Source organism: Carassius gibelio, chromosome B16 (assembly GCF_023724105.1).
Source record: "Carassius gibelio isolate Cgi1373 ecotype wild population from Czech Republic chromosome B16, carGib1.2-hapl.c, whole genome shotgun sequence".
Classification (NCBI taxonomy): Eukaryota; Metazoa; Chordata; class Actinopteri; order Cypriniformes; family Cyprinidae; genus Carassius; species Carassius gibelio.
The window spans coordinates 18,489,335-18,513,636 of NC_068411.1; the positions used below are offsets into that span (position 1 = coordinate 18,489,335).

General features: G+C 37.4%; 3 protein-coding genes and 1 long non-coding RNA gene across 14 annotated transcripts in view; 1 reads left to right on the plus strand and 3 right to left on the minus strand.

Moving 5' to 3' along the window:
* LOC127975188 (hormone-sensitive lipase-like) overlaps nucleotides 1-16,002 on the minus strand; it is a 32,435-nt gene extending 16,433 nt beyond the window's left edge. The window contains exons 1-4 of one of the 5 annotated variants that reach the window (XM_052579039.1): nucleotides 15,742-15,969; nucleotides 7,025-7,074; nucleotides 1,234-1,475; nucleotides 615-899 (exon numbers count right to left, since the gene is read on the minus strand). In XM_052579039.1, coding sequence (XP_052434999.1) covers nucleotides 615-899; nucleotides 1,234-1,475; nucleotides 7,025-7,040 — 543 coding nt within the window. In that variant the 5' untranslated portion in view covers nucleotides 7,041-7,074; nucleotides 15,742-15,969. Of the gene's footprint in view, nucleotides 1-614; nucleotides 900-1,233; nucleotides 1,476-4,910; nucleotides 4,929-5,599; nucleotides 6,039-7,024; nucleotides 7,075-15,659 lie in introns of those variants that run through there. The other 4 variants (XM_052579040.1, XM_052579038.1, XM_052579041.1 and 1 more) reach the window with 4 other exon arrangements.
* On the plus strand, nucleotides 13,111-15,001 carry LOC127975194 (uncharacterized). Its single transcript, XR_008157449.1, has 2 exons — nucleotides 13,111-13,544; nucleotides 14,303-15,001. It is a non-coding gene; the product is annotated as an uncharacterized LOC127975194 (long non-coding RNA).
* Nucleotides 16,003-16,087: 85 nt separating the features above from the next.
* Nucleotides 16,088-19,179, minus strand: cd79a (CD79a molecule, immunoglobulin-associated alpha). The gene is made up of 5 exons (XM_052579049.1): nucleotides 18,610-19,179; nucleotides 17,540-17,872; nucleotides 16,738-16,853; nucleotides 16,542-16,601; nucleotides 16,088-16,474 (listed from the first exon to the last, which is right to left on the minus strand). Exons 1-5 carry the CDS (start codon nucleotides 18,695-18,697, stop codon nucleotides 16,358-16,360), a joined length of 714 nt encoding a protein of 237 aa, XP_052435009.1. The 5' UTR covers nucleotides 18,698-19,179; the 3' UTR covers nucleotides 16,088-16,357.
* Nucleotides 19,180-21,646: 2,467 nt separating this feature from the next.
* The window catches only part of LOC127974574 (rho guanine nucleotide exchange factor 1), a 38,343-nt gene continuing 35,687 nt past the window's right edge, over nucleotides 21,647-24,302 (minus strand). For all 7 annotated transcript variants that reach the window (XM_052577938.1, XM_052577937.1, XM_052577936.1 and 4 more), the window contains 9 exons: nucleotides 24,066-24,233; nucleotides 23,896-23,983; nucleotides 23,663-23,770; nucleotides 23,478-23,533; nucleotides 23,238-23,381; nucleotides 23,036-23,143; nucleotides 22,621-22,793; nucleotides 22,397-22,497; nucleotides 21,647-22,308 (listed from right to left, as the gene is read on the minus strand). In XM_052577938.1, coding sequence (XP_052433898.1) covers nucleotides 22,423-22,497; nucleotides 22,621-22,793; nucleotides 23,036-23,143; nucleotides 23,238-23,381; nucleotides 23,478-23,533; nucleotides 23,663-23,770; nucleotides 23,896-23,983; nucleotides 24,066-24,233 — 920 coding nt within the window. In that variant the 3' untranslated portion in view covers nucleotides 21,647-22,308; nucleotides 22,397-22,422. The remainder of the gene's footprint in view (nucleotides 22,309-22,396; nucleotides 22,498-22,620; nucleotides 22,794-23,035; nucleotides 23,144-23,237; nucleotides 23,382-23,477; nucleotides 23,534-23,662; nucleotides 23,771-23,895; nucleotides 23,984-24,065; nucleotides 24,234-24,302) is intronic.

The window sequence follows — 24,302 nt, forward strand, 5'->3', positions numbered from 1 at the left end:
AAATCCCACAAATATACTGATTTGGTACTAATGTTTTTAAGCATGTGTGCTTATTATCATGTGGGAAACAGTTGTGCTGCTTAAAATTTTTGTGTGAACTGCATTTAATTTTTTTAGAAGCCAGTGACGAATAGAAGAAATAGCATTTATTGAAACAGAAATGTTTCTAATATCTTAAATGACCAATTTTATGTAACCTTGCTGAATAGTATTAATTCAATTAAACAGAAATCTTACCGACCCTAAATTTTAAACAGCTGTGTGTATATTTTCACATTTACGTATCAGTGTTTATCAATGATTTCTGAAGGATCATGTTACACTAAAGAGTAATGGCTGCTAATATTTCATGACATTATCAAATAGAACAGTTACTTCAAATTGTATTAATATTTCACAATATTACTGATTTTACTGTATTTTCAATCAACTAAATGCAAACATGATGAGCATAAGAGACTTCCTTCAAAAACATAAAAATAAGTTTAGAATCCATTTGCCAACAACTATTGAAATAACTTTGGATATCATCCTTATATTAAGTGTATAAACATGACAATCATTGGTCAATGAAATTCTGCAAGCCAGAAGCTCATGTGCTCAAACAAACACACCTGAAATCCAACACAGCGGCCGTAGAAGCAGCCCTTGTGCATGGAGGCGTACTCTCTCAGGAAGCTCTGACTGATGCCACTTTCCTCCTGGAAGAAGAGGTTGCCGTGGCTGTTGTCATGAAGCAGTCTCTGAGCTAGATAAAGCAGTGCCCTGAGCTGACACAGAGCGCTACAGTACGCCTCCATCTCTGCTGCATTGTGGCTCGCACGGAAAAAGATACTTCGCCTGTTGGATGTGATATAGCGCCCTTTGTGAATGATGTGGAGGAGGCAACAGCGCACCACCTAAAGAAAAGGGGGACAAAAATTGAGAGGACGGCTAAACAGAGGTGTATGTTAGAAAACAATAAGCAAATGCATCATGAAGGAGAGAGGAAAAGCAATGTAAAACTTATTCAGGGGAAAGTGGGGTTAACGGGATTGGAAGGACATTATGGAGAGTAATTAATGACAGAAGTTTCATTTTTGGGTGAACTATTCCTTTAAAAACTGCAGGCTGTGTAAACTGAAAATGATGCACTGGGAGCAGCTATTTTTATAAGAGAGGAAACACACAAACGACTTTTCTTGCCCTCAGGCTAACTCATCATAATCATCAAAAACACAGTCAGAAACGCACCTTAACAAGGGAGCGATATCCATTGGCAGGGATATGAGGGTCAAAGTCAAAATGGTGATAGATGGCAGCGAATCCAGAGATGACGGGCTCCAGGCTCCGGGCGTGCTCCTGGATGGTGCTCATGGTGTCCACCAGGCGCTGAGCTGCGTCACCGGCTTGGCCCTTCGTGGCCCCAGAGAAGAAGGTGGCATTTTCTTCACACACATCATATAAAGCAGAGAAAACTGCCTTGGTGTCCATCACTACAGGGAATCAGATGGGTTAAGGACAGAATAATTACTTCAAACCGGTACATACTCTGACACTCTTTTAAGCCAATATAGAGTGATTAAGCTCAGGACAAAAGCCAAGCTGTGGTTATAAACAGCACTATAAACATTTAATAGATCCGTCAACTGGAAACGCTCCAGCCAAAGCACTTCAGAAAAGCATTTTCTTTCAGTACTTTGACATATTTTCCAGCAATATCATCCCTAAAACAAGATAAATGCACTTAAGATGCTTATTTGTTTTAAGCGTACATACATTACCATTACAAGTTTGTCAACTTTAAGTTTTTTTTTTTTTTTTACAATGCAAGGATGCATCAAATTGATCAAAGGCTATATTACAAATAAATATAGTTCTTTTCACTTTTAATGCATCAAAAATGCCTGAAATTACGGTGGCCGAGACGGCTCATCAGGCTGCAACTTAAGAGAACACATGCAAATTGAATAAAAATCAGCAAATCAAGAAAACATCTTCATCAGTTTGACAACACAAGTGTTGCAAATCATCACAACACATGCATATAACGAAACGCACTGCAAATCATCACAACACATGCATACAACGAAACGCACTGCAAATCATCACAACACATGCAATTAACAAAAGCACTGAAAATAGCATTGACCACAATGGAAATGTTTCAAGTAGACCTCAAAAAGTGTCGGACCCGAATTGGATTTGTTTATCGTGCAGTGGCTCCTGGTCAGTGAAGTTGTTGGTGAACTGAAAGGTGAGTTTTTTTTATGGTGTTTTTTGGATATTATTAGCCTAAATAAGATGAATAATTACATGATTAAATGTAAAACGTTACTTAAGATGGCTAACTTTAATATTCTCAACTAAATATAATTTCAAGATTAATGAAAATAAATTTGCAATGCTTCATTAATTGTTTCTTAATGTGTATGTGCTGTGAGGATTTGCAGCATTTCTTAATTTATATGTGTTGTGAAGTATTTGCAGTGCGTTTCGTTGTATGCATGTGTTGTGAAGTATTTGCAGTGCGTTTCGTTGTATGCATGTGTTGTGAAGTATTTGCAGTGCGTTTCATTATATGCATGTGTTTTGAAGTATTTGCAGCGCGTTTCGCTATATTCATGTGCTGTGATGATTTGCAGCACGTTTCGCTATATGCATGTGTTTTGAAGTATTTGCAGCGCGTTTCGCTATATTCATGTGTTGTGATGATTTGCAGCACGTTTCGCTATATGCATGTGTTGTGAAGTATTTGCAGCACATTTCATTGTATGCAAGTGTTGTTATGATTTGCAGCGCGTTTCGCTATATGCATCAATTTTTCATGTGTTTTCTTACGTTGCAGCATGTTGAGCTGTCTCGGCCACCACATGAAATCCAGTTTTTAACATTAATTGTAATCAAAAGATGAAAAAGCATCATGTGATACTCAAGACTGTAATAACAGAAGTGCCTAATGGAAACAAAAAGATATAATTCATAAAGTTATTGTATCATTTTTAGGGATGTTACAATGATCACTGTAAAATAAGAAAAACATTTTTAAAACGATTTTCTTTACAGTTCAGTGCTTATGAAAACAAACTCATACGAATGTCCTACAAATATCACACAAAGAACTACACATCCAACAGACTCTATGAGGACACATTATGATACACTGACTTAAGAAAAACTGCAACTGCGTGTTTTCTCTATAGGAAAAGACAGGAGCAAACTAAAGGGTACAGACGCTGTGGACAGTTTCACAGGACACACTAGTGTGTAACCATGGGCTACTGTACAGTCACACACTCATGCACATTTATCTGATCAGGATTGACATGCCAGATACAGAGACAATACAGGTGAGTAAGGTCTCTCAGTTAGAAGATTATGACTAGGTAAATCTGTTGTACTCAGTGACCGACCAGACAGCTGAGAGAATCATAAACAACTTCTCAACACTAGACAATGGCAGGAATATTGGGACCCTAAACAAACCTTGGTATGTTCTCAGACAAAACCCAGAATGCAAGCAAATACAACTTTAGCGTAATAATTTTTATTGGTCAACTTGGGAGCTGCCCCACAACTAAGAGTGGTCAAACCCTAAACTACAGTTAAAGAAACGTTCAGTCTTACTTTACATTGGGCTGAAAAGACATTTTACAAACAGCAAAAAAGGGTTCATGCTTTGAATGTCGGAACCAAAAGTGCTTACTTAGTTTTCTTCATCAAGAGAACATTTTTGCTTACATGAAAAACATGTCCAGTGTTATTTCAAGCTGAATTCCCCAGATACACTCTAATCTGTTGCACATATGGTTTAAAAAGGTCCTGCCCCTTTTTCTTTCTGCCCTTTACCACAGATAAACCCTCCCAGCATTTGCCTAGTTATTCTCTTCTCTGAATTTCCAAACAAGCTTTTCCCCTCTGCCAAAGTATCCCATGTTGCCTCTCTACCTCCTTCCTGTGACTGGTGGTAATCTCTTCCCCTCATTGGCAAAAACAAACACCTCATCTTCCTCTCTCATGGAGGATTGTCCTCTATTCTCTTCCATTTTTGTTCCCTGTCCTCATTGTAAAGGCTGTAGCCAGACCCTGAGAGATTAGTGTCCTAATCTGTACAGAAGAAACCAACTATGTTTCTGTGTCACTGTCCCCTGCTCAACTACTTCCATTGAGAGACTATAATCCATATAGTCATGTGGTTTGAGAAATGATTTTTACTGCTATGCTGGGTTTCAGTTCAGAAGCAGGTATTAAGAGTATGGACTACTAAATAAACCTCATGCTTGTGAAATATCTAAAGCTTTCATTATAGATATGTGCAACCAGAGAACCTACCACTCGGTCCCTTTACTCACTTAAAGACTTCCAGCAGCAGTTTAACACAGCAAAACAAACACATGGACACTTGAAAACACAAAAATTTTTGACTTTCATGAAGAATTCTTAACTTTCAATAATATGAATTCAAGGCTTTTGATCGATTTAAAGGGGGGGTGAAATGCTCGTTTTCACTCAATATCCTGTTAATCTTGAGTACCTATAGAGTAGTACTGCATCCTTCATAACTCCAAAAAGTATTTAGTTTTATTATATTCATAAGAGAAAGATAGTCAGTACGGATTATCCCGGAAAAACACGAGCCGCTGGAGGCGTGACGTGTGGGCGGAGCTAAAGAATCACAAGCGCCAGTAGGCTTGAAAGCGTTTGGAAGCTGTGACATTACCTTGAGGAAAAAACCATCATCCAAAACAAACCATGGCTAACAGTCATATTCAGCGTATATTTATGATCCAGAATCAGATCCCGAGGCTGAAACTGAGAGCTGAGAGCAGCAGCAGCAACGACTCGCTCCAAGTGGGGTTCGAACCCGGGTCTCGGCATGGGAGGGGACGCACTAACAAGAAGGCAGAGATATTTGAAGCAGTTTTACTCACCGCCTGCGGTTCCAACACACGATCGTGACCCTTTTTCGTTGGGATTGCATCTTCCTTAAGAAATAAACGATACGCAAATCCGTCGTCAAACTGGGCCTTGTTTGTAAAACAAGCATCTTCGAAATGCAGGGAACAAACACAAACACTTGCACAACTCCGTTGATGCTATGTAAAAATAAACTCCATCCACTGGTCCCTTAATGCTGGTTTTTTTTTTTGGTAATCTGTGCAGGGTTGTCTTGCCCTGGCAACCAAAAACACACTTCTTTTGTGACTTTTCGCGACGCTCTCGCTCTGATCAGTGAATGCCTGTTGTGCTCTGAGTGCTCTGCTATATGGGAACACGCGCTCTTCCGGCAGACGTGCCCTCAGGATCCATATAAGGAAATTCCGCTCCATCTAACGTCACACAGAGCCATACTCGAAAAAAACTTTCCGAAACTTGTGACAAACCGGAAGGAGTATTTTGGGAACAGAAATACTCCTTCAAACGTACAACTTAATTTTTGAAACTTTGTCCATGTTTAGCATGGGAATCCAACTCTTTAATAGTGTAAAAAACTCAGTATGCATGAAATAGCATTTCACCCCCCCTTTAAGCCTGTAACTACCGAAGCACGGCTTTATTAGAAATTAATGTTAAAGGGTTAGTTCACCCAAAAATGAATATTCTGTCATTAATTACTCACCCTCATGTCGTTCAAAACCAGTAAGACCTTCGTTCTTCTCGATCTTCGGGGCACAAATGAAGATATTTTTAATGAGATCTGAGAGCTCTCCGACCCTCCACAGACAGCAACGCAACTGTAATGTTCCCAAGTCCAGAAACGTAGCAAGGACATCAGTATAATATTATATAATTACAAAACTACGAAAACACTTTTTGTGCACAAAGAAAACAGTAATAACGTAATTTATTCAACAATTCTTTTCCCCGAGTAAATGTCTTCTGCCATTTTGGAGAGTACCGCAGAATGTAATTAATGTAATTACATTAATTATATTCTGGGGGTTAATAAATTATGCTGTTATGGTTTTCTTTGCGCACAACAAGTATTCTCGTAGCTTCGTAAAATTATGGTTTAACCACTGATATCACATGGACTATTTTATCAATGTCCTTACTATGTTTCTAGATCTGGGAACATTGCAGTTTGCGTTCAGAAAGCTCTCGGATTTCATCAAAAATATCTTCATTTGTGGTCTTACTGATTTGGAATGACAAGAGTGAGAAAGAAAGGAAGAAAGAAAGGAAGAAAGAAAGAAAGAAAGACGTTTACAAATTCAATACATTTTTTAATGTGATCTTTTACTTTGATGGCACAGCTGTATTTTCAGTTGTCTTCAGTGTCACATGATTCTTCAGAAATCATTCTAATATGCTGATTATCATCAATTTTGAAAACAACTGTGCTGCTTAATATTTTTGTTGCATTCAAAAGTTCAAAATAACAGCATTCCTTGAATATACAAATCTTTTGTACATTATAAATGTCTTCACTGTCACTTCTAATCAATTTAATGCATACTAAAAAAAAGGAATAAAAAGCATTAATTTCTTTAAAAAGAAAATCTTACTGACCCCTAATTTTTGAATGTTAGTACACACACACACACACACACACACACCAGAATTAAATATCTTTGCTACTATTTGCAAATTTAGTTGAAGGACAGAAGATGCAAAGTAGAACATTTATTAGTCAACAGTCTTCATTCCAAGTAGAACCACAATCACCCTGGACAAATCCATCAAAGAATGAAAGAACCCAACTGAAGCCAGAAAAACATACTTTGCCATCTACTTTGAATGTGATAATTCAGGTTTGCACTATACCAATCTGCTCAATTAGTCCAAACATAATACTTATCTACAGCCAAAGCCTGACATATGCAGCAAAGCTAAATTCTTCTTTCAGTGACACTGCTTTACAATGAATACATGTTACCCATAAAGCATATAGCACAAAATATAGCAGAGGAGCAACAGCACACATTTAAGGGGGTGATGCAGAGCTTAAGTGTAAGAATCCACAACCTAAAAACATGCAGAACATAGCACATACACACACAAAAACACATAGGAACTGATCCCTTGAGAGTCTGAACGTTACCCTTGTCAGAACTCATGCTGAAGTCCTTGTGCGTCCTGTGCCCTCAACACCTGCACAGCCATGGAGCCAGAGAAATAGAGGAAGGGGGAGGTAAACAAAAAGGGGTAGACAGTAAGATAGAGTGTTTCGATTGGATGCTCTCACTCGCCCTCCCTCCCACCCGTTCATCCCCTCAGATCACAATGTGACTTTCTGTCACTTTCTATTTCATCCTCTCTTCTTTTCTTGCAAACTCTCCTTCTTTTATTTTCATGCAGCACATTCTCAGGAGAGAACAGGTTTGTTATTTTCTCCCATACCAACTGCCCCTCTGTTGTGGTGAGATGACTTTTCACCCAGTGTACAATGAAAACAAATTACTCACTGCGACATGCACACATGTGCCACACACACACACACACACACACACTCACAGATTGCCATTTAAAGGATCCAGGCTAGGCTGTGTCAGATTACTGTGCAAAATTATGGGATAGTATTTTTGTCGCACTGCTTCCGTCCAAACATACTCCTAGTGGTTATTTGCAGGTCGTGTCAAAATGTAGTTAATTGTTAAATGTAATCATTTTTTTCCAAATATGATTTTTTTGAATTTCTGGTACGATACTTGGACATTTCCAATCTGGCAACACTGTCTGTTGATGTTGGGCCCGGGGAGGGAGAAACATCCTCATCAGGTCAGGTGTAACGTTAGGCCTTGTGTCCGGCTGTCCATCAAAAAAATTTAAGAAAGGAGCTCTGCGACATATTGCTAGCTGCAATTAAAAATGATCTGTTTAAATCATAGACTCTATAGGCTCTATAGAGCATCACAGTCCCGCCCACAGCCCAAGAGAGCTCTGGTGCCGGAAGTAAATTTCCCATTCATTTCTCCCATTGACTTTCGGAAAAATCCGTATCTAAAGAGTTTTAGAGCATGTGTGAGGATAACCAGCTACGGCTGAACTCATAAGCATATAGCATATCATTTCGAGTGAAAAAATTAATAGAAAATCCAAAAAAAGTCAAAGGTACAAGACTGTGTACATATTTTCATTTCGAGCGCAGGAAGCTACTCATCCCATAAACCACTGCGCCTCATTTAATTCGACTGAAGCCACAACCGCGAACGAGGCAACGAGCCTTTTGAGCGACTTCCAAATGTGATGACGGCCGCTCGCGCAAACTTTTTCTTCCAGTGAATTTTATTTTATATAGTGAATGTAGTGAATTTACAATCGTGTAAATAAATAGTGTTTTATATAGGTATTGTGTATTGATTTTTATATTTATCGTGTATTTTATATATTGTGTGCGTGTGTGAAAGTGGTTAACAATAACGTCAGCAACATGGTGCAGTGCTTTGTACCTGACTGCAATCACCACTCAGTCGTCAACACATGTCGTTGCCATTACACAAATGTTCAGTAAATGCACAAAAAGGTATGCCTAGGCTAAATATTGTTTTGACAGTGGCATTATAAAATGCTTGTTATGACTCATACCATATGAAGGCTACAGTAGCCTAGCCAAGTTACCAACCTCCCTGCAAAACTCTCATGGCAGCCAAGGAGATCATGATTGAACTGATAAGTCTACCGTGCAAAAACGCAACACAGGTTTTATTTTTTTATTAATGATCTTCAGTCTTCACGGACCTTCGCGGGGTTTAACCAGACGGTTACACAAACTCCACCTACTGTCTATGGCTCCACCAATCAGATGCAACAATGTGGGATTGTGGGATTGTTCAGGATTGTGGGTAATGAAGTACTTAGCCAAGACATCGCGAATAAAAGGCATTTATATCAAAACAAGGTTAGTGCCCCGTGATCCTTTTGCGTTTATATGAGCATATACTATCGCTTAGTACAGCCGTAGCTGGTTCTAAGTCTACCATGTATGGTTACGTTTTTATGGCTTATACCCCAAATGTCAATGCAGAAATTGTATTGAATTTTTACTTCCGGCACCAGCTGTGGGCGGGACTGTGATGCTCTATATACCGTAGATCAGTGATACAGATACATCTGTTAGTGGCTGCGGTGTGTCACCTGACAATCATGACGCGTCGCCATGGAAACAAGGGGTCAGTTATAATATTTGTAACTTACGCGTGAAAGAGTTGATTTAAAAATATAGATATTTTCTTAGTAAACAACAATAGCCCAAGTTTAGTAAACATTTTTTATTGAGACTATAAAAAAATAATTCTGCATCTATTTTTAGGTGTGCCAACTGCCACTGTGGGTGGAACAGGCACACCCTGGCACACCCGTGGCTATGCCACTGATCACCAGGGGGCAGCCAGTGACCTTCACCCTACAATCCAAAACTGCCACCTATTTTTGAGACAAGAAGGGTTTTAAGACAAGACAAATTATCAATTAAATGTGTCCTTATATTACTGCTTGGACAAAATGCAGCACGTTTCTTTGTGAAAATGAAATATAACACTATAATAATGTAGCACTTGCATATTACTGCCCTTCTGTCCAAATTTAAATAATGTAAATCAAAATAACAAAACTAAATAAATTTTTAAACCAAGCTCCGTATTAAATAAATAACACAAAATAAATCTCTTCATGTAAACAAAATAAGGCTTTGCCTGTGGTCTTTGCATTTAAAATTAGAGGCAACCACTGGATTTTAATCATGATCCAAACAAAGATGCTGCATACATGCAACATGAGCAGTTTTTAATCTAAATTAGATTGTAGCCTATCATTTCAAAATCTGAAGCTAAAACAGAATGGTTTGACTTAATTTTTTTTTTACATGCTATACATAAAAAATACCTGCATGAAACGGAAACAATAGACAGATCTGTTTCACTGTTTCATAAATGTTGTAACTTTTGCTAAAATAGCGATATTAAAAGCTTATTTTTTTTAGGTTAGATCAGCCAGTGCCGGGACATGCTGATTTTACCGATTAGTGATAGGCTCTTTCATTCAGACGGAGGGGTTTCCATGCCATGTCTTGGGTATTCTGTAGTCTTTGATTATACAGAGGCAAAGGAAAAAAATACCATCTAAACTTTTCTAAAGACAGTAAGTTCCCCTCAGTCATACATTCATATAAACTCCTACCAATTTGGATTGTTACTTATTTGAATCGATTTTCAACCAGCACACAGTTTATCGTTACATCTAGGGGTGTGCAATATGATGATTTTTGATCATGGATGATAAAAATATCTCCACAATCGGCTTTTGAAGAAATCTCGTAGTATTGTGCTACAGCGCACATTCTATCAGCTGCAGTTGTGGCGCCTCCGTCATATACATATAGACTCTAAAATTAAAGTAAATAGTTGAGAGAAAAACGTATACGTGCCTGTATATTAGATGTGTGCAGGTCTTAAAGGGATAGTAGGCCTGTTAAACATGCAGCCTACTGTCATTGCTGTCAAGGGATAGATCACCCTAAAATTTCATTTCTGTCATTATTTACTCAGTCACTTTATCCCAAACCTGTATTAATTTCTTTCTTGTGCTGAACACAAAAAAAGATATTTTGAAGAATGTGGGAAACCAAACAGTTCTTAGACCACGAACAACAGGCACAAACATAATACACTATGACTGAATTGACAAGACAGCTGATGGAGTTTTTATTTTTGGGTGAACTATTCCTTAATAAAACAACAAAACACAAAAGAGAAAAATCACTCACTGCTCTTTCACTTCAAGTTGCTTTATGAATCAGTTTATATAGTGTTTTATTTTTAGATTTGTTCAGTCAATTTTTTGAATGCTCCTGATAAATACACTTATTGTACCTGAAAATAAAGCACTGTTTGTTTTATTTGTATAAAATGTGTAGTTTTTATGTGCATCTTTGTCATTCTTTTATCTTTTTATCAAAAAATAAGAACAAAGATTTTTATCTTCGCCCTCTTTGGCCTAAATATCTGCCATTGTTTTTTTTTATTACATTGAAAGGCTTTGTCTTTATAATAGGGAAATAAAATAACAAAAAAACTATATTTATTAACACTAAAACCGTAAATGCTATAGGCCTAAGTGAATTTCCCCATTTTAATGAGAAAGAAGATTAATACAAAAAAATCAATTTCACAGTGTTAATAAATTTTAGTTAGTGTTTTTTAAAGACTAACTTGTTAAATAAGTGTTGGATAACAGCAAATTAAATCAAGGTGTAAAAACAGAGGAAATAAATGATTAAGTGCGATATCGACTGATAGAAAAAAATTATATCACGCATCTATATCACGTCACATTTGTCCTAGAAAACTTTAAATTCGCTGAAAAAAAATATTCAAACATTATTATTCTTTAGAATGTATTAACTGTCTACTGACCTCTATATTTATAACAAACTTGAATGTACCTCTATGAAAGAGGAAGTGAGTATACTAAAGAACCAATCTTATGACTATCCATTCTTAAAGGGAAATTACTTTTTCATTCATTTTTAAATGCCAAACTATAGGAATAGAGGAAAAAGTGGAAGATCAACAGAAAATAGCAAGGGATGTACTCAGTGTGTTTACATTTTTTCATCTGGCTAGAAATAAGAACAATGCTCAACTTTCAACACAGAAGCATACTTTTGAAATATAAATCGACATTTGAAATAATTAAAAATGGGCCTATTTCTTTATTACTGTTAAATATACACACATGCAACTAGCTTGTGTCACATTGCTCATTTAAAATGTTTGCACTATTTAGGTTACAAAAGTTCACTGCTGGGGACTAGCTGCTGGCAAATCAGATTTTTTTTATGGTACAAATCCATCTTATTTTTAGCACAATCTACAAAAGGCTTGCATACAGATGGATTTCCCAATATTCTCATGGGTCAAAGACCACACATTTCAACAAAGAATCATTGTGAACCAAATTCAACTAACCAGACCTGAACTTTCTCTCTCTGTTCTACATACATATATTTTCAGGACCACATCCTTTATTCATTAGCAATAAAGAAACAATGAAAGGCCCCGAGCAGACCTTTGTCCCAGATTATTTTGCAAATGTAGTAAAATCATCTCAACAGGAAAGAAAACAATGCACTGGCACTGACAGAAGAGTGAAGAGTTTCCTCTCACTGTCATCCAAACCAGACTGCAGCAAGTAAACAACTTATCTAAGCATACAAATGTTATATTTTAATGTACATGACTACAGATCTTTTCTAGGGATGCACGATAATATCGGCACAACATCGGTATCGGCCGATAAAAGCTTAAAATGACCATCATCGGTATCGGCCGATATGAATATTTCTGCCGATGAGCCAAACCGATATTCTCCAAGTGAAATAATTGACCTGTTTTTCAGGTTTGAATGTCTGTCTACATTTGTAAAATAATAAATTTATGGTAGAATCAGTACAGAAGAGATACATGGATTTCTCTTCAGTAAAATTAAAGTTTAAATATATCAGGCGAAAATGTTTATATATATCGGTATCGGCATCGGCCAAAATTATTTTGAAAATATCGGCATATCGAATATCGGCCAAAATCCAATATCGTGCATTCCTAATCTTTTCATAATGTTCTTCTGCACATCTGAGAAGAACTCCGTTCAAATGGCTGAGTGAGGCTTTTATGGCAAATCCTCTCAGTGATCTCTAGACAAGGCAGGGGTCTATAGTGAAAACCTGAAACCCAGACAGCCAGTGACGTACGACACACTAACACTGTGGTGAAATAAAATGTTATTTGAAAGGCCAAAGTGGCCAACAGTTGCTTTTAAATGATGTCTAAAGCAGTGTCAAGATACTTTACATACCCTTGTGCCACTTTACAAAAAAAAAAAAAATTGTGGAAGATAAATTAATATAATTTTGTAAATGTCTCAGTGTTTTTTCTATCCATACAGAGGAAGTCAATGCTCACCGAAATGGTTTGGTTACCAACATTCTTCAAAACATCCTTCCACAAAACAAGGGTGCGTAAATAAAGCAGTAAACACCAAGAATCCATGGTTTATAAATATTTTTTAACAGCTAAGGGGTGTTGTTAGGCACGAAGCCAAGCGGCCTCAACCAATCAGAATCAAGGACCAGAACTCTCCGTTTTATAATGATACATTTTTCATTTTTGGGGGTGCACAATCCCTTTAACCCTTTAAAACCGAACGTGTCGGCGCCGACACAATTTACCATGCGGTATTAATGTTTTCATAACTCAGCAACCGTTTGCACTATGAAAAAAAATCAAATTGCGTCTGATAGAAGACATCTTGCGCTTTAAGACAATATACAGCTTAATACGATAACTGCATGCTTTCCAGCAGCAAATCACAGCAGCTTTCGGGGAGAGGGGGAAGGGCGGAGTTGAAGCGGGAGATACAGAGCGCAGCAGGTTTGAAAGTTTGACAGTGTGAAATATAAACAAAAACGAACAAAAAACATGGCGAAAAAAGGTTTTACATGAGAGGAGGCGATTGATTTGATCTCTGATGACACCTGGGAAGAGGCTGAACATGATTCATCGGACCCGGAGTCTGTATTCAGATGTTGAGGCGTATGCTGCTGGCTTTGATCCAGTCGTGGATTGGTAAGTGAAGCTTATTTATTTGTTTCTTGCTGATTAATCGATGAGAAATGAATAAAATGTGCGTTGCAAACATTTGTAAGCGCGCATGTGCATGCATGCGTTCATATTTGCTCATGTACCGTTAGCGTTATGTCTATGGGTGCGTGTGCATGCATACATAATTTTCTGTGTGTATGTAAGTGCATGGACATATCTGTGTGTGTGTGTGCAAGTATGTGTGCGTGCGTGTGTGTGTGTGTGTGTGTGTGTGTAAGTAAAGGTGCGTGTGTGTGTATGCGAATGTGTGCGTGCATGTGTATATGTATGTTTGTGTGCATGCATGTGTGCATACGTTTGTGTGTGCTACTGCTAATGTGTGCATTTGTATATCTGTGTGTTTGTTTATGTGTATATCTGTTTGTGTGTATCTGTGTGCACATGTATCTGTTTGTGTATGTGTGCATGTGTGTGTCTTATACAGTCTATGATGTGTGTGTACGTACGTGCATGCGTGACTGTGCATGCATACATTTATGTCTATATCTGTATATGTGTGTGTGAGTAGGTGCATGTATGTATGTGTGATTGTGTGTATGCAAATGTGTGTAAGTAACTGCAGGGTTTATTTTTATTATTTTATTGTATTATTATAGTTATTTATTATATATTTATTTTTATTTTTTTTACAAATTTTCTTACTAATAAATTGCTTCATAATAAAAAAGTATTTTTATGTACATATATAGTGAGTTTGTAACACATGTTGCTTCTTTTTTTAGTGTGGCTTCTCCAGTTATCTACGAAGAAGCAAATGGGCCATCTACATCGAACACAACACCATCTCAGAGGGGCCGGGGCCGTGGTCGCAGCTGTAGCTGTATAATAAGTACATGGGGGGACTTGACACCTCCAACAAGATGCTCAGAACAAAGTCGGTGCCCCATAAAACAAGTCGTATGTGACCATTTTCCAGCATTTCCTAGATATTGCAGTGACCAACAGCTTCATTTTACACAAAGAGCTGTGTGCCATCCACCATGATAAGCTCATGACACGGCAAAACTTTCAGGAGCTGCTAGCTGCTCCGCTCACAGATGTTCCCCTGGATGGCCGGCTGAGAGAGAGATGCGATCATCTGCCTGTTCCTGTGAGTGATACTCAAGACCTTTCACAAAGTTGCATACGATGCAAAAGGAGCACCCCATGGACATGCCAGGAATGTGATGTGGGACTATGCTTGCAGTCCTGTAGACAGGAACTGCTTCAGAGAGCCCCACATTTAAATGACTGGATTGAAGGATCCAAAAACGCCTGGAGAACTGGAGTACCACAAATGGCTCCTGAGTGAAAACCGTGCAATCCAGTGTCTCAAAAATACTTGTATATATGTATTATAGTTCCTTTTTCAAGATTGAGGCATTAGATTCTTTCGATCATGAGTTTTCAGATTTTTTCTAAATAAAAACCAGTACAATTTCTTCCCGTTTTTAATTTTTTTGTCTATTTTAATTCTATTTACTAACTCATTACACTAAATAATGTACAATAACTGTAATTTCCTGAAAGCCTATTTTTTTCTGAAAAAAATGACACCTTACACTTGAAGATACCACATTATGTTATAATTTTATACTCAATAAACCAAAATGAGTGAAAACGGCCAATTTTAGCCTTAGGTTCTAAAGGGTTAAGAGAATCTCCACTAACTACACACATATGTACTGTAACTATAAGCTTAAAACCACACAGACAGACGTCAATCTAGATCATTCATAAGTCAGGCATTCCAAAACATACCCGCAAAAAGTTTAGGAAAATACTCACAGGTCATTCAAACGTATGCTATATTCACTCCTGTCTAAAACGTGCTGTCAACACAATTTGAATAAAATGTCATCCTTAACCTAACTGCAACACTACACTACAGTGTCACCGTAGCCGACGTATTGCATAGCACAACACAGTTCAAACGTAATTCAAACCTGTTGGCAATCATATGAGACATTTTAAAACCTATGTTTACATATTAGTAAGGAAATAACAGTGCTCATGCGATGTGCCACATTGTACCAGCATTAATATACAGTAAACGCTCTGACTTTAATCTTCTGTTTGACACTTCTGGAAGTAACTTACCTAACCGGGAGCGCGGATGTCATTTACGAGCGACAACTCGCCAACCAAATAAAGCGGGTATGTTTATTAAATGAGTATCTACCTATTGGACCTTCTTTGTGTTTTGACGAGCGTCTTCTGTTTACTGATTTTTCAAGAACACCGCTCCCAGACTTCTTTGCAGACGCCATCTTCCTCAAACACGAATGATTACCTCCCCCTTTGTTCTGTCTGGACATACCTTACAGGCGGCCACGCCCACATCAGAATCTACAGCCAATAACGCGTCGGAGAATAATCAAAGCACCTATCACTTCATAGTACCGCCCATCACGCTCCATCATGCCCATATTGAGCCACTCATACAACATAAAAATGCAATACAATAAAATAAATATGCCAGTTTTATTTCTTTAAAGTCTTTAATTGCCAATTTGAGAATCCACTGCATTTATTTATTTGTTTATTTAGACTGTTTCTCTGGGCACACCTAAAAGGTCACATTCATCAAAATGCATAATGTTAAATACAATTAATTCAAACCATTAGCAGATATATTTGATTTACTACTGCAAAATGCAAACAAGCTTATCTTCAAACTAATAAAGAGATGCAAAGACATTTGACAGCAGGCTCATGAAATTGCGACAAGTAATACACAGAGTTCACTTTTCTCTTGATTGTCTTTCTGGTTCCTTTCCCTGTTTCTCCAGATCCAGCTATGGTTTCTCCAACTGAATGTCTTCTCCACAGCTGGCCACATCCTGATAGGGGCCTTGCTGATTGGTGCGTTGAATTTGATGGTACGCTGAGTTGCAGTCATCCAGGTTTAGACCCTGTTGAAGGTTACTTTTGTGAATACACAGCATGCTAGAAAAGAAAATGTAGACGGAATAGACATACCTCATAGATATTCTCCTCCTCCCTCCCTTTCTTCTTCTCCAGTTCTTTCAGCCTCTTTGACTGGAGGAATAAAGTTGGAATCACTTTATTTATTTGTTTGTTTAATGTTGTTTGTGGTGCAGATTTCTGTCTGCAATGCATCCAATATGCTGAATCAACATTAAATCAACATTACACGATCAGCGTGTGACCTTACCTTACAGAGGAGCATGGTGCCAGGGATCAACACACACATCAGCAGCAACACCCCTTCTGCTGTAATGATGCTGTTCTTCACACTCTCGCTGAGGTTCAAGGTCTTCTGCAATGGTACTAAGTAAAGAGAATGTCTTAACTGCTGGAGACTGTTCAGGAATGACAAGCAGATAAAAATCACCATGGTCTTAAAAAACTTTTGCGAAAATGAAACAAAAACAAACAAAAATGGAGACCAAAAGAGCTGAAACTTTCACTTGTTCTGATAATAAACCTTGAATGTGTGTATATAAAGAGAGTTAAGTAACACAAACTTAGTGTGAATGAGTGGAATCTGTGTTTGCATAACTCAGGCAATTGAATGATTTCTGGGAATTATTGCACAATGTGGACTCTTATGAGTGCAAGCGTTATGTTTGTGACGGTCATATTAATGCAATTAAGAATAAATAGGTAGAGAGTGGCATACATCAGATTATGTATTACATTAAAATGCATAACTATTTGTATATATACAGTATCTAATATAGATTTGTTATAGACTACTGTTCAAAAGTTTGAGGGGCAGTTTTTGAAGGATAATCCTTTTCAAGCAAGGATGCAATAAATTAATCAACAGTGACAATAGACTTTGTAACAAAAGTTTTTTTTTTTTTTCATTTACAAACAACTTTCTATTAATCAAAGTAAACAAGCACAGCTGGCTGACCAAATAAGTGCAGTCTTGGTGAGAGAGACTGCACTTTTTTTTGGAACAGTGAAATAAAATTAAGCATATTAAACATAACTGTGGTCTGACTCACTGTATACTTGAAGAAAGGTACCATGGGTAAAGATGGTAAGAGAGTCACGTGTCAGTTGACACTGGTACAAGCCGGTATCATTGAGACGGACATCCTTGAAAGACAGCAAATGGCAATTGCTTTCATTTGAGCTTTTCATCCGACTGTCGGTCAGATTTACTGTTTTGGTAATTTTGGTGTTATTGCTGGTGTGAATATTTATGATCCATAACGTATTGTGCTTCTTTGTCCAGTTGTAGCAGCAGTGGATGGTGGCTTTTTGGGAGAGAGCCACACGCATCAACGGTTTATCTGCCTCTAGTTCCAGGTCTTCCAAATTAGCGTTGGCAACAGCTTATGCAAAGGAAAATAAAACCAAAAACCATATAACAGAGTGCTTTAGCATTGGGTGACACAACACCACAAAAAACATTTGAGTGTAAAACAGTCCACAGTGGTGGGTTTCTTTAAGATTTACTTATGTGATATTAAAACCCTCTCACATAAAAGCAGTTTATAGCTTTAATGTCCTACCCAAGGTTATAAAGTTCAGTCCATATGATATCAGCATGTTTAATGCTATTAGCTAAACTGAACACTTCCCACCAACAAAAAGCTGTCTAGACAAGATTTGTCATGTGAAAAGCTACTTAATACAGTGTAAAATGAAATTAGACCCTTAAAAATTGTAAGTCACACTGAAGAAGACAAAGATGTAAAAACTTGATAAATCTAGACTGGTAGCAGTAAAATGCAAATTGTAACAGCTGCTCTGAGAGGAAATCAGCTTCACTGAAGCAGAACATAGACGTGCAGATGGAAACTTTGTGTACTTTGTCCTTTTGCAGGAGATAAAAAGTTTGAAAGTTTAATTTGAAATTATATGCTTTCAAAAAACTACATGTAAACATATTAAACGTATATATATATATATATATATATATATATATATATATATATATATTTTTTTTTTTTTTTTTTTTTTGTGCACAAAGACAGATTAGATTACTTTAAAACCAGAATGCTTAACAAACAACAATTTTACAATAAAACTAACATTACATACAGACATGAAATATGTTCATGCTTACCTGCCCAGAAACCCAAGAAAATGACCAGTGTGAATGCCATTTTCTCCAATAACCCAGATAAACTTTCAAAAACCCTCTTGCTGCTCATCAGTAAATATGCCTCTCAAGTGTGTGTCTTCTCTTCCTGTATCATCTAAACCCACCCATTCTTCTTTTCAGTTTGTGGTGAACACACGCAAATACAGGGGTTGGTCAAAATAATGTGAACATTAAAGTGTTCTACCACCATTTGCCCTTTAAATAGCCTTGAATCTACTTAGAAAAGGGTAAAAAAGTTTTGAATAGTCTAAAGTTTATTGTTGACCACAAAAACATCTGCCAGTTTTTTTCAGTTGAAATCTGCTTCTCTCCATTATCTCCAAAGGTGCCTACAATAGTCAGTTTTTGTGGAAACATGGTCTTCAAGGTGAAATGTGAAGTTTGCTGATGCTCTGCTGCAGAAATTCTGCATTGTTTGGCCCATATAATTCATTCAACTTCTCTGATTAGTCTTGCCATGCTTTGTGTATGCAGTCATAATCATAAAGACTGTTGTTCGTAAAATACCAAAAAAAAACATCATTTTGCATTCATTTTAGGAAGTCAAAAGTCATCCATTTTCCCCACAATTTGTACTAAACAACTTATACTTTACACAAACTAGAGAATATAGACATCATAATTAGATTAAGATTACTGGATATTATATATATACACATTATATATACATACATACATTTTATATACATACATTTTATATATATATATATATATATATATATATATATATATATATATATATATATATATATATATACACACATACACATGTATACGTACACACACACACACACACACACACACACACATATATATATATATATATATATATATATATATATATATACATACACATATATACATACATGTTAATATCAACTGAATGCTGCTGAAAATAAAAACAATCTTGTGTCATTTTTGATCATTTATTTAAAAAAAAGGAAAAATACTAAAAAAAGAAAAAAAAAACGTACCTACATTTTTCTAATGTCTCTTACATATAAAATCGAAGCCCAAATACACAGAATAGTCCTTGCATAATCATTTATATAGACAGACAGCAATGGAATGCCTGTAATGAGTGGACTCCTTTACACAGAAGTACATCAAAGATGGTTTCAAAGATCTCAAAAAGAGCACTCAGTACTAAACTCGGCCATGTTTAAGAACAACAAATGAGTGGAACTGCTATAATCTGGCAGGTCTAGAGCAAAATATCAGATTCATATTGAACCACGAACATCGCTAAACGAGGAGAAGGCAAGTATGCCCGTGCCTGTCATCTGGACTAAAAGATTCCTTTAGAAATTAAAACACACCCAATCTGCACAAGGCACCCTATAAATAGATCTATGTATAGATATATGTAACAGATACATATGAAAAGTTTAAGGAATGAGAGAGAATGATACCACACCCAAAAGCCTGTCTTATCAGTTATCAAGAGTTGAAGGCTCAATTTCAAGCACACTTTCTAATCGAATTTAAGCTGCGGTTAGCTCCACATCAAAAATAAGACTCTTGCCATAAAAGTGAAATTCAGCCTTTTATAGTTGTTCTGGTTAAGGGTGTACTTTGTCTCTCTCAGTCCTTCTTTTATGACAAGCAATGCATAATATGGTAATTACATAACTTTGTAAGAAAACCAAACGAACAGAATAAAAGGAAATTAATAAACCACATGCAAAAAGGGCTGAAGGAAAGTGAAGTACGCAGAACAGATCATGCACTATGATAGTTTCATTACCAAACTTTAAACGGTTTCATTTGTTTTTTCTAAAAGGATAAAGCTATGCAAATGAACAAAAGGTCTTTCTGACATTTACTAGGACCAGAATGCAAGACTTCTTGCTAATTGTTCTGGTAAACCATTTTACGAAAGAAATCAGCTGGGAAAACAGCAGGAAAAGGAACCAAGGCCTAACAGAAATCGATATTCTAAACACAATTACAACTTAAAAATGAATATAAAATCACATAATGTAACAAATAAGGTAAAATAAGCTGCAAAAATTTGGAAGTCAGTCGAGGGTAGAGAGACCTGTTGCAGTAGCATCATGAATATAAAAAAATAATTACAGTACTGGTGGAAAAAACCTACAGTTTGTTTTCCGGTCTCTGAACTCTGAGATATAACATCATATTAAACCCCTGCAAGTGTCTGATTGTCTGTGGTCTGGTTTCATAATTAGATAAGTAGAGCAGGAGAGACTGATAATGAGAATCAAGCTCCTTCTCCATTACTCATTCTGCAGTTCAGTTCTGAACCAAATCAACTCTTTCTGTTTTAAAATAGGATTATAAGCCAATTCATGCACTTCATCTTTTTCTGGGGTGATCCAGCAGCTAAGGCCACCACAAGTTATTCCAATTGACAACTGACCTTCCCATGCGAGTGTTTTCATATATAAACTTTGTCCCACTATAATTTCTTTGGTCCTGTTTACACAGAAAACTACTCCCTAAAATAGAATAAACTGAGAAACAATGGACAAGCAATTACAGAAATGTACTGTAGAATATAAAGGTAGAAAAAATGAATTATCTGAAATGACCGATATGTTTTATAGCAACATAAACAAAATTTGCATAGTGCACAAAAATAGGCAATGTGTGATGATTATCATACAATCCAGACAAGACCTACCAGAGTACAATCCGCAACACCAGGGTTAGAGAACGTTATACACGGAGCATGCTTCACGTTATAACAGCACCGACGTGTGGATGCTCCTGTGAGCTGGTCATTCAAAATACTACCTAATATGGGCATATTTCCTCACACCCACAATGTCAAACCCTCATGACATTTCTTGACATCAGTGCTTGCCTTGATTTCACTTCAGAGGGGTTAGGCATAACAAAACAAGCCCACCTTCCTCTGCCTTCTCTCTACTTCCTCTGCTCATCCATCTGTTGATCTATCCTACTTAGCACTTCTTTTCTCACTCACAGAGCAACAACAGAACTTCTGGTAAGAAGACAAATTAAAACAGGGTTAATAAAAAAATCCATGTTTTTACTGCAATGCATGCTACAAGGGTGAGATATTTTCTTTTGAATATCTATTATTTTTGAAAATACATGTAATATAGAACGGTAATAATTATAAGGGTAAGTGAACATCTTGAAATGCATAAAATAAAATGAAAGGGCACATATTCTGCTTAAATTACCCTTATTAAAAACCTGACTAAAGTAGATTCTGAGAAACAGACAAAGATTCAACTATACTTTTCTATGAATATAGATATTCTTTTGGTACTAAATTACTTTTGACATGCTTAGACACATTTATCATTGTGTGTGTGTGTGTGTGCGCATGTTTGTGTATGTTACAGTGCTTTCACATGCACTCGTAGCATTCGCTCTGGAATCTCTCTAGGTGTTGCACATTTCTTTGGCATCTTTTGGCAAGGCTGTCTCTCATACTTCTCAACAGAAACACATACGCACTCATTCAAGGTTAAGGATCACTATAATTTCACAACACCCACTTCATTTCATTTCTCAGTGGCATGGGAAGTGCTGGAGGCCTGCTGACAATCTCCTGAAAGGACAGTTGAGAAGAGAGAAGAGATAGAGCAGGAACATTCAGGCAGAATTAGTCAATCGGCGAATCCCTCCAAAGCAAGTCTCGAGTCCAGCACATACAGTGATCTGAGGACAAACAAGAAGGATGATAGAAACCGAATTGCTATACTGTACTTACAAAAAATATGGTTTTATATCAAGTATGTGGTAGTACCTTGTAACAGCAGGTTGCGATGTTTCTCAGTTGTAATGGCCCCCATGAAGTAAATATTTAGCAAGAGTTTCTTGCAACTTATGATGGTCCTCCTCGACAGTCTTGGAACAAACACAACACCAGAGATGTGTATTACTTAGGGCACCTCGTTCAGATTTTCTCCTCTTCAAGAACTGAAGAACTGACCCTGTTCTCTTTCACAAATGCAGTTGCTTTCTCCTCACCTGCAGTCTCTTCAGTTGCTCCTCAAGCGCCTCCAGTCTCCTCTGTACCTCCTCCAAGCGTTCCTGAGAAAGCACTAGAGGAGCGCTGATCCCTCTGTCCTCTTCTCCTTTATTCCCTCCATCTCCCCCACTCTCTTCTCCTTCAGTTCTTTCTTCTGTGCTGGATTCCTCCACTAAGAAGGAAAAAAGCATTTGGGGATCTCAATATATCAATCAGAAAAACATCCCCAAGGCAAGATATTATGACCGTCTTCCATCTTTTCTTTTGGAATTAGAATAAATGAAATTTAAAAGTTCAGTTCTTCTTTTTGTTTTTGCATGCTTATTCAGCACAGCTGTACTATGATTAAGTGTGAGGTTGAACTTCGTCAACTAAAAGCCTGAAGAAGTATGTGTGCAGTTCCTGATGACTGACCTCCATCTGCCTCCTGGCTTTCAGGTGCCTTCCCGCCATTTTCCCCAGGAGTCTGAGAGTCTTCGGACAGGCTAATACTCCCGACCAATAGCCTCTTCAAACACATGACTGTGAGAGGTATACAAGCAAACAAAAGAATAAGTACAGCATGAAATTGTATGCGTTCCCTGCTAGACCTGCATAAAATGAGACAAATTCTGACCTTCATCCAAAGCGCCAATAGCAGACTTCTCTGGAGGAGCGTGGCTATGGCTGAGCAGGTCAAAACCTCTGTTCGCTAGGTAGTCTATGAGTGAAGAACCAGTTTCTCGACTCTTCTCATCAGTAAGACTTTCTTTAAATCGGCCTATGGTGAATATAAAACACAGTCGCATTATAAAACCACAGTAAAATTACTTGGTCGGACTTAATATCTGTTTCCAAGGGCCAAAAGTCTCCCCACCGCGACTTTTCAATGGGTTTTCTCCATTCTCAGTTGGGCTAAGGGGGCCCTGGTAACTGGAGAAAAGAAATGAAAAGAGTTTTTATGTATGAAGTGGGATTAAGAGTTTGCTAGTTTACTGACACCTTCAAAAGGATCCCCAGTTACTCTTACGGGGCCTTGTTATTTGCAAAAATCACACTCACGGGCTGTATGTAGGTCCACTGGGCATGCTGCCACCTCTTTCTCTTTTCAGCTTATTCCCATCTCTCTTCTTCAACTCTTCAACCGCAGATTTAATCACCACTGTCCAACTGGAGCATAAAACAGACTCTGAGTATTTGGATTTCAATTTTGAAGCAGGATTTCATATGACTTGCCTGTCAGTCATTCAGATGAGTGTTACATTGAAATGGCTTTATATGGTTCACACACTCACTTTTTCTTCTCCCCGAGGGTCTGAGCCACTAGTTCATAGATCTGTGCTCCGCTGTCCCAGGTGAAGATAACATAGAGGGCCTTCGGGTCTGATGGAAAGAACAAAAGTAACTGAACATCAGATTGATGTCCTTCAGAATACAACATGCTAATTCCCTGGAACTCACTCACCAGTGGCCACGTCTCTGAGAAAAACCGATTCTAGTTTGATTATTGGACTCAGCATCTGTTTGCCTTCCTGAACGGCGATGTTGCTTTTGCTCTGACACTTCAAAAGCATCTTATCATCCTGCTTCTGAAGCAAGACCAGCATGTCTAACAGCAAAACACATTGCACATCTGCAAATACACACAAAGGTAGGATGAGTAAGAGGCTGAATTCTGGATTATGGAAGCACTGGAAGCAAA

What these genes read in the sequence shown, in the direction of transcription:
- cd79a (XM_052579049.1), bottom strand. Translation starts at nt 18,697, where the DNA reads ATGAGCAGCAAGAGGGTTTTTGAAAGTTTATCTGGGTTATTGGAGAAA. An exon ending in TTTCTTGGGTTTCTGGGCAG is followed by an intron (nt 17,873 to 18,609) that starts GTAAGCATGAAC and finishes CCTTTGCATAAG; the next exon opens with CTGTTGCCAACGCTAATTTG. An exon ending in AGGAGGAGAATATCTATGAG is followed by an intron (nt 16,475 to 16,541) that starts GTATGTCTATTC and finishes AACCTTCAACAG; the next exon opens with GGTCTAAACCTGGATGACTG.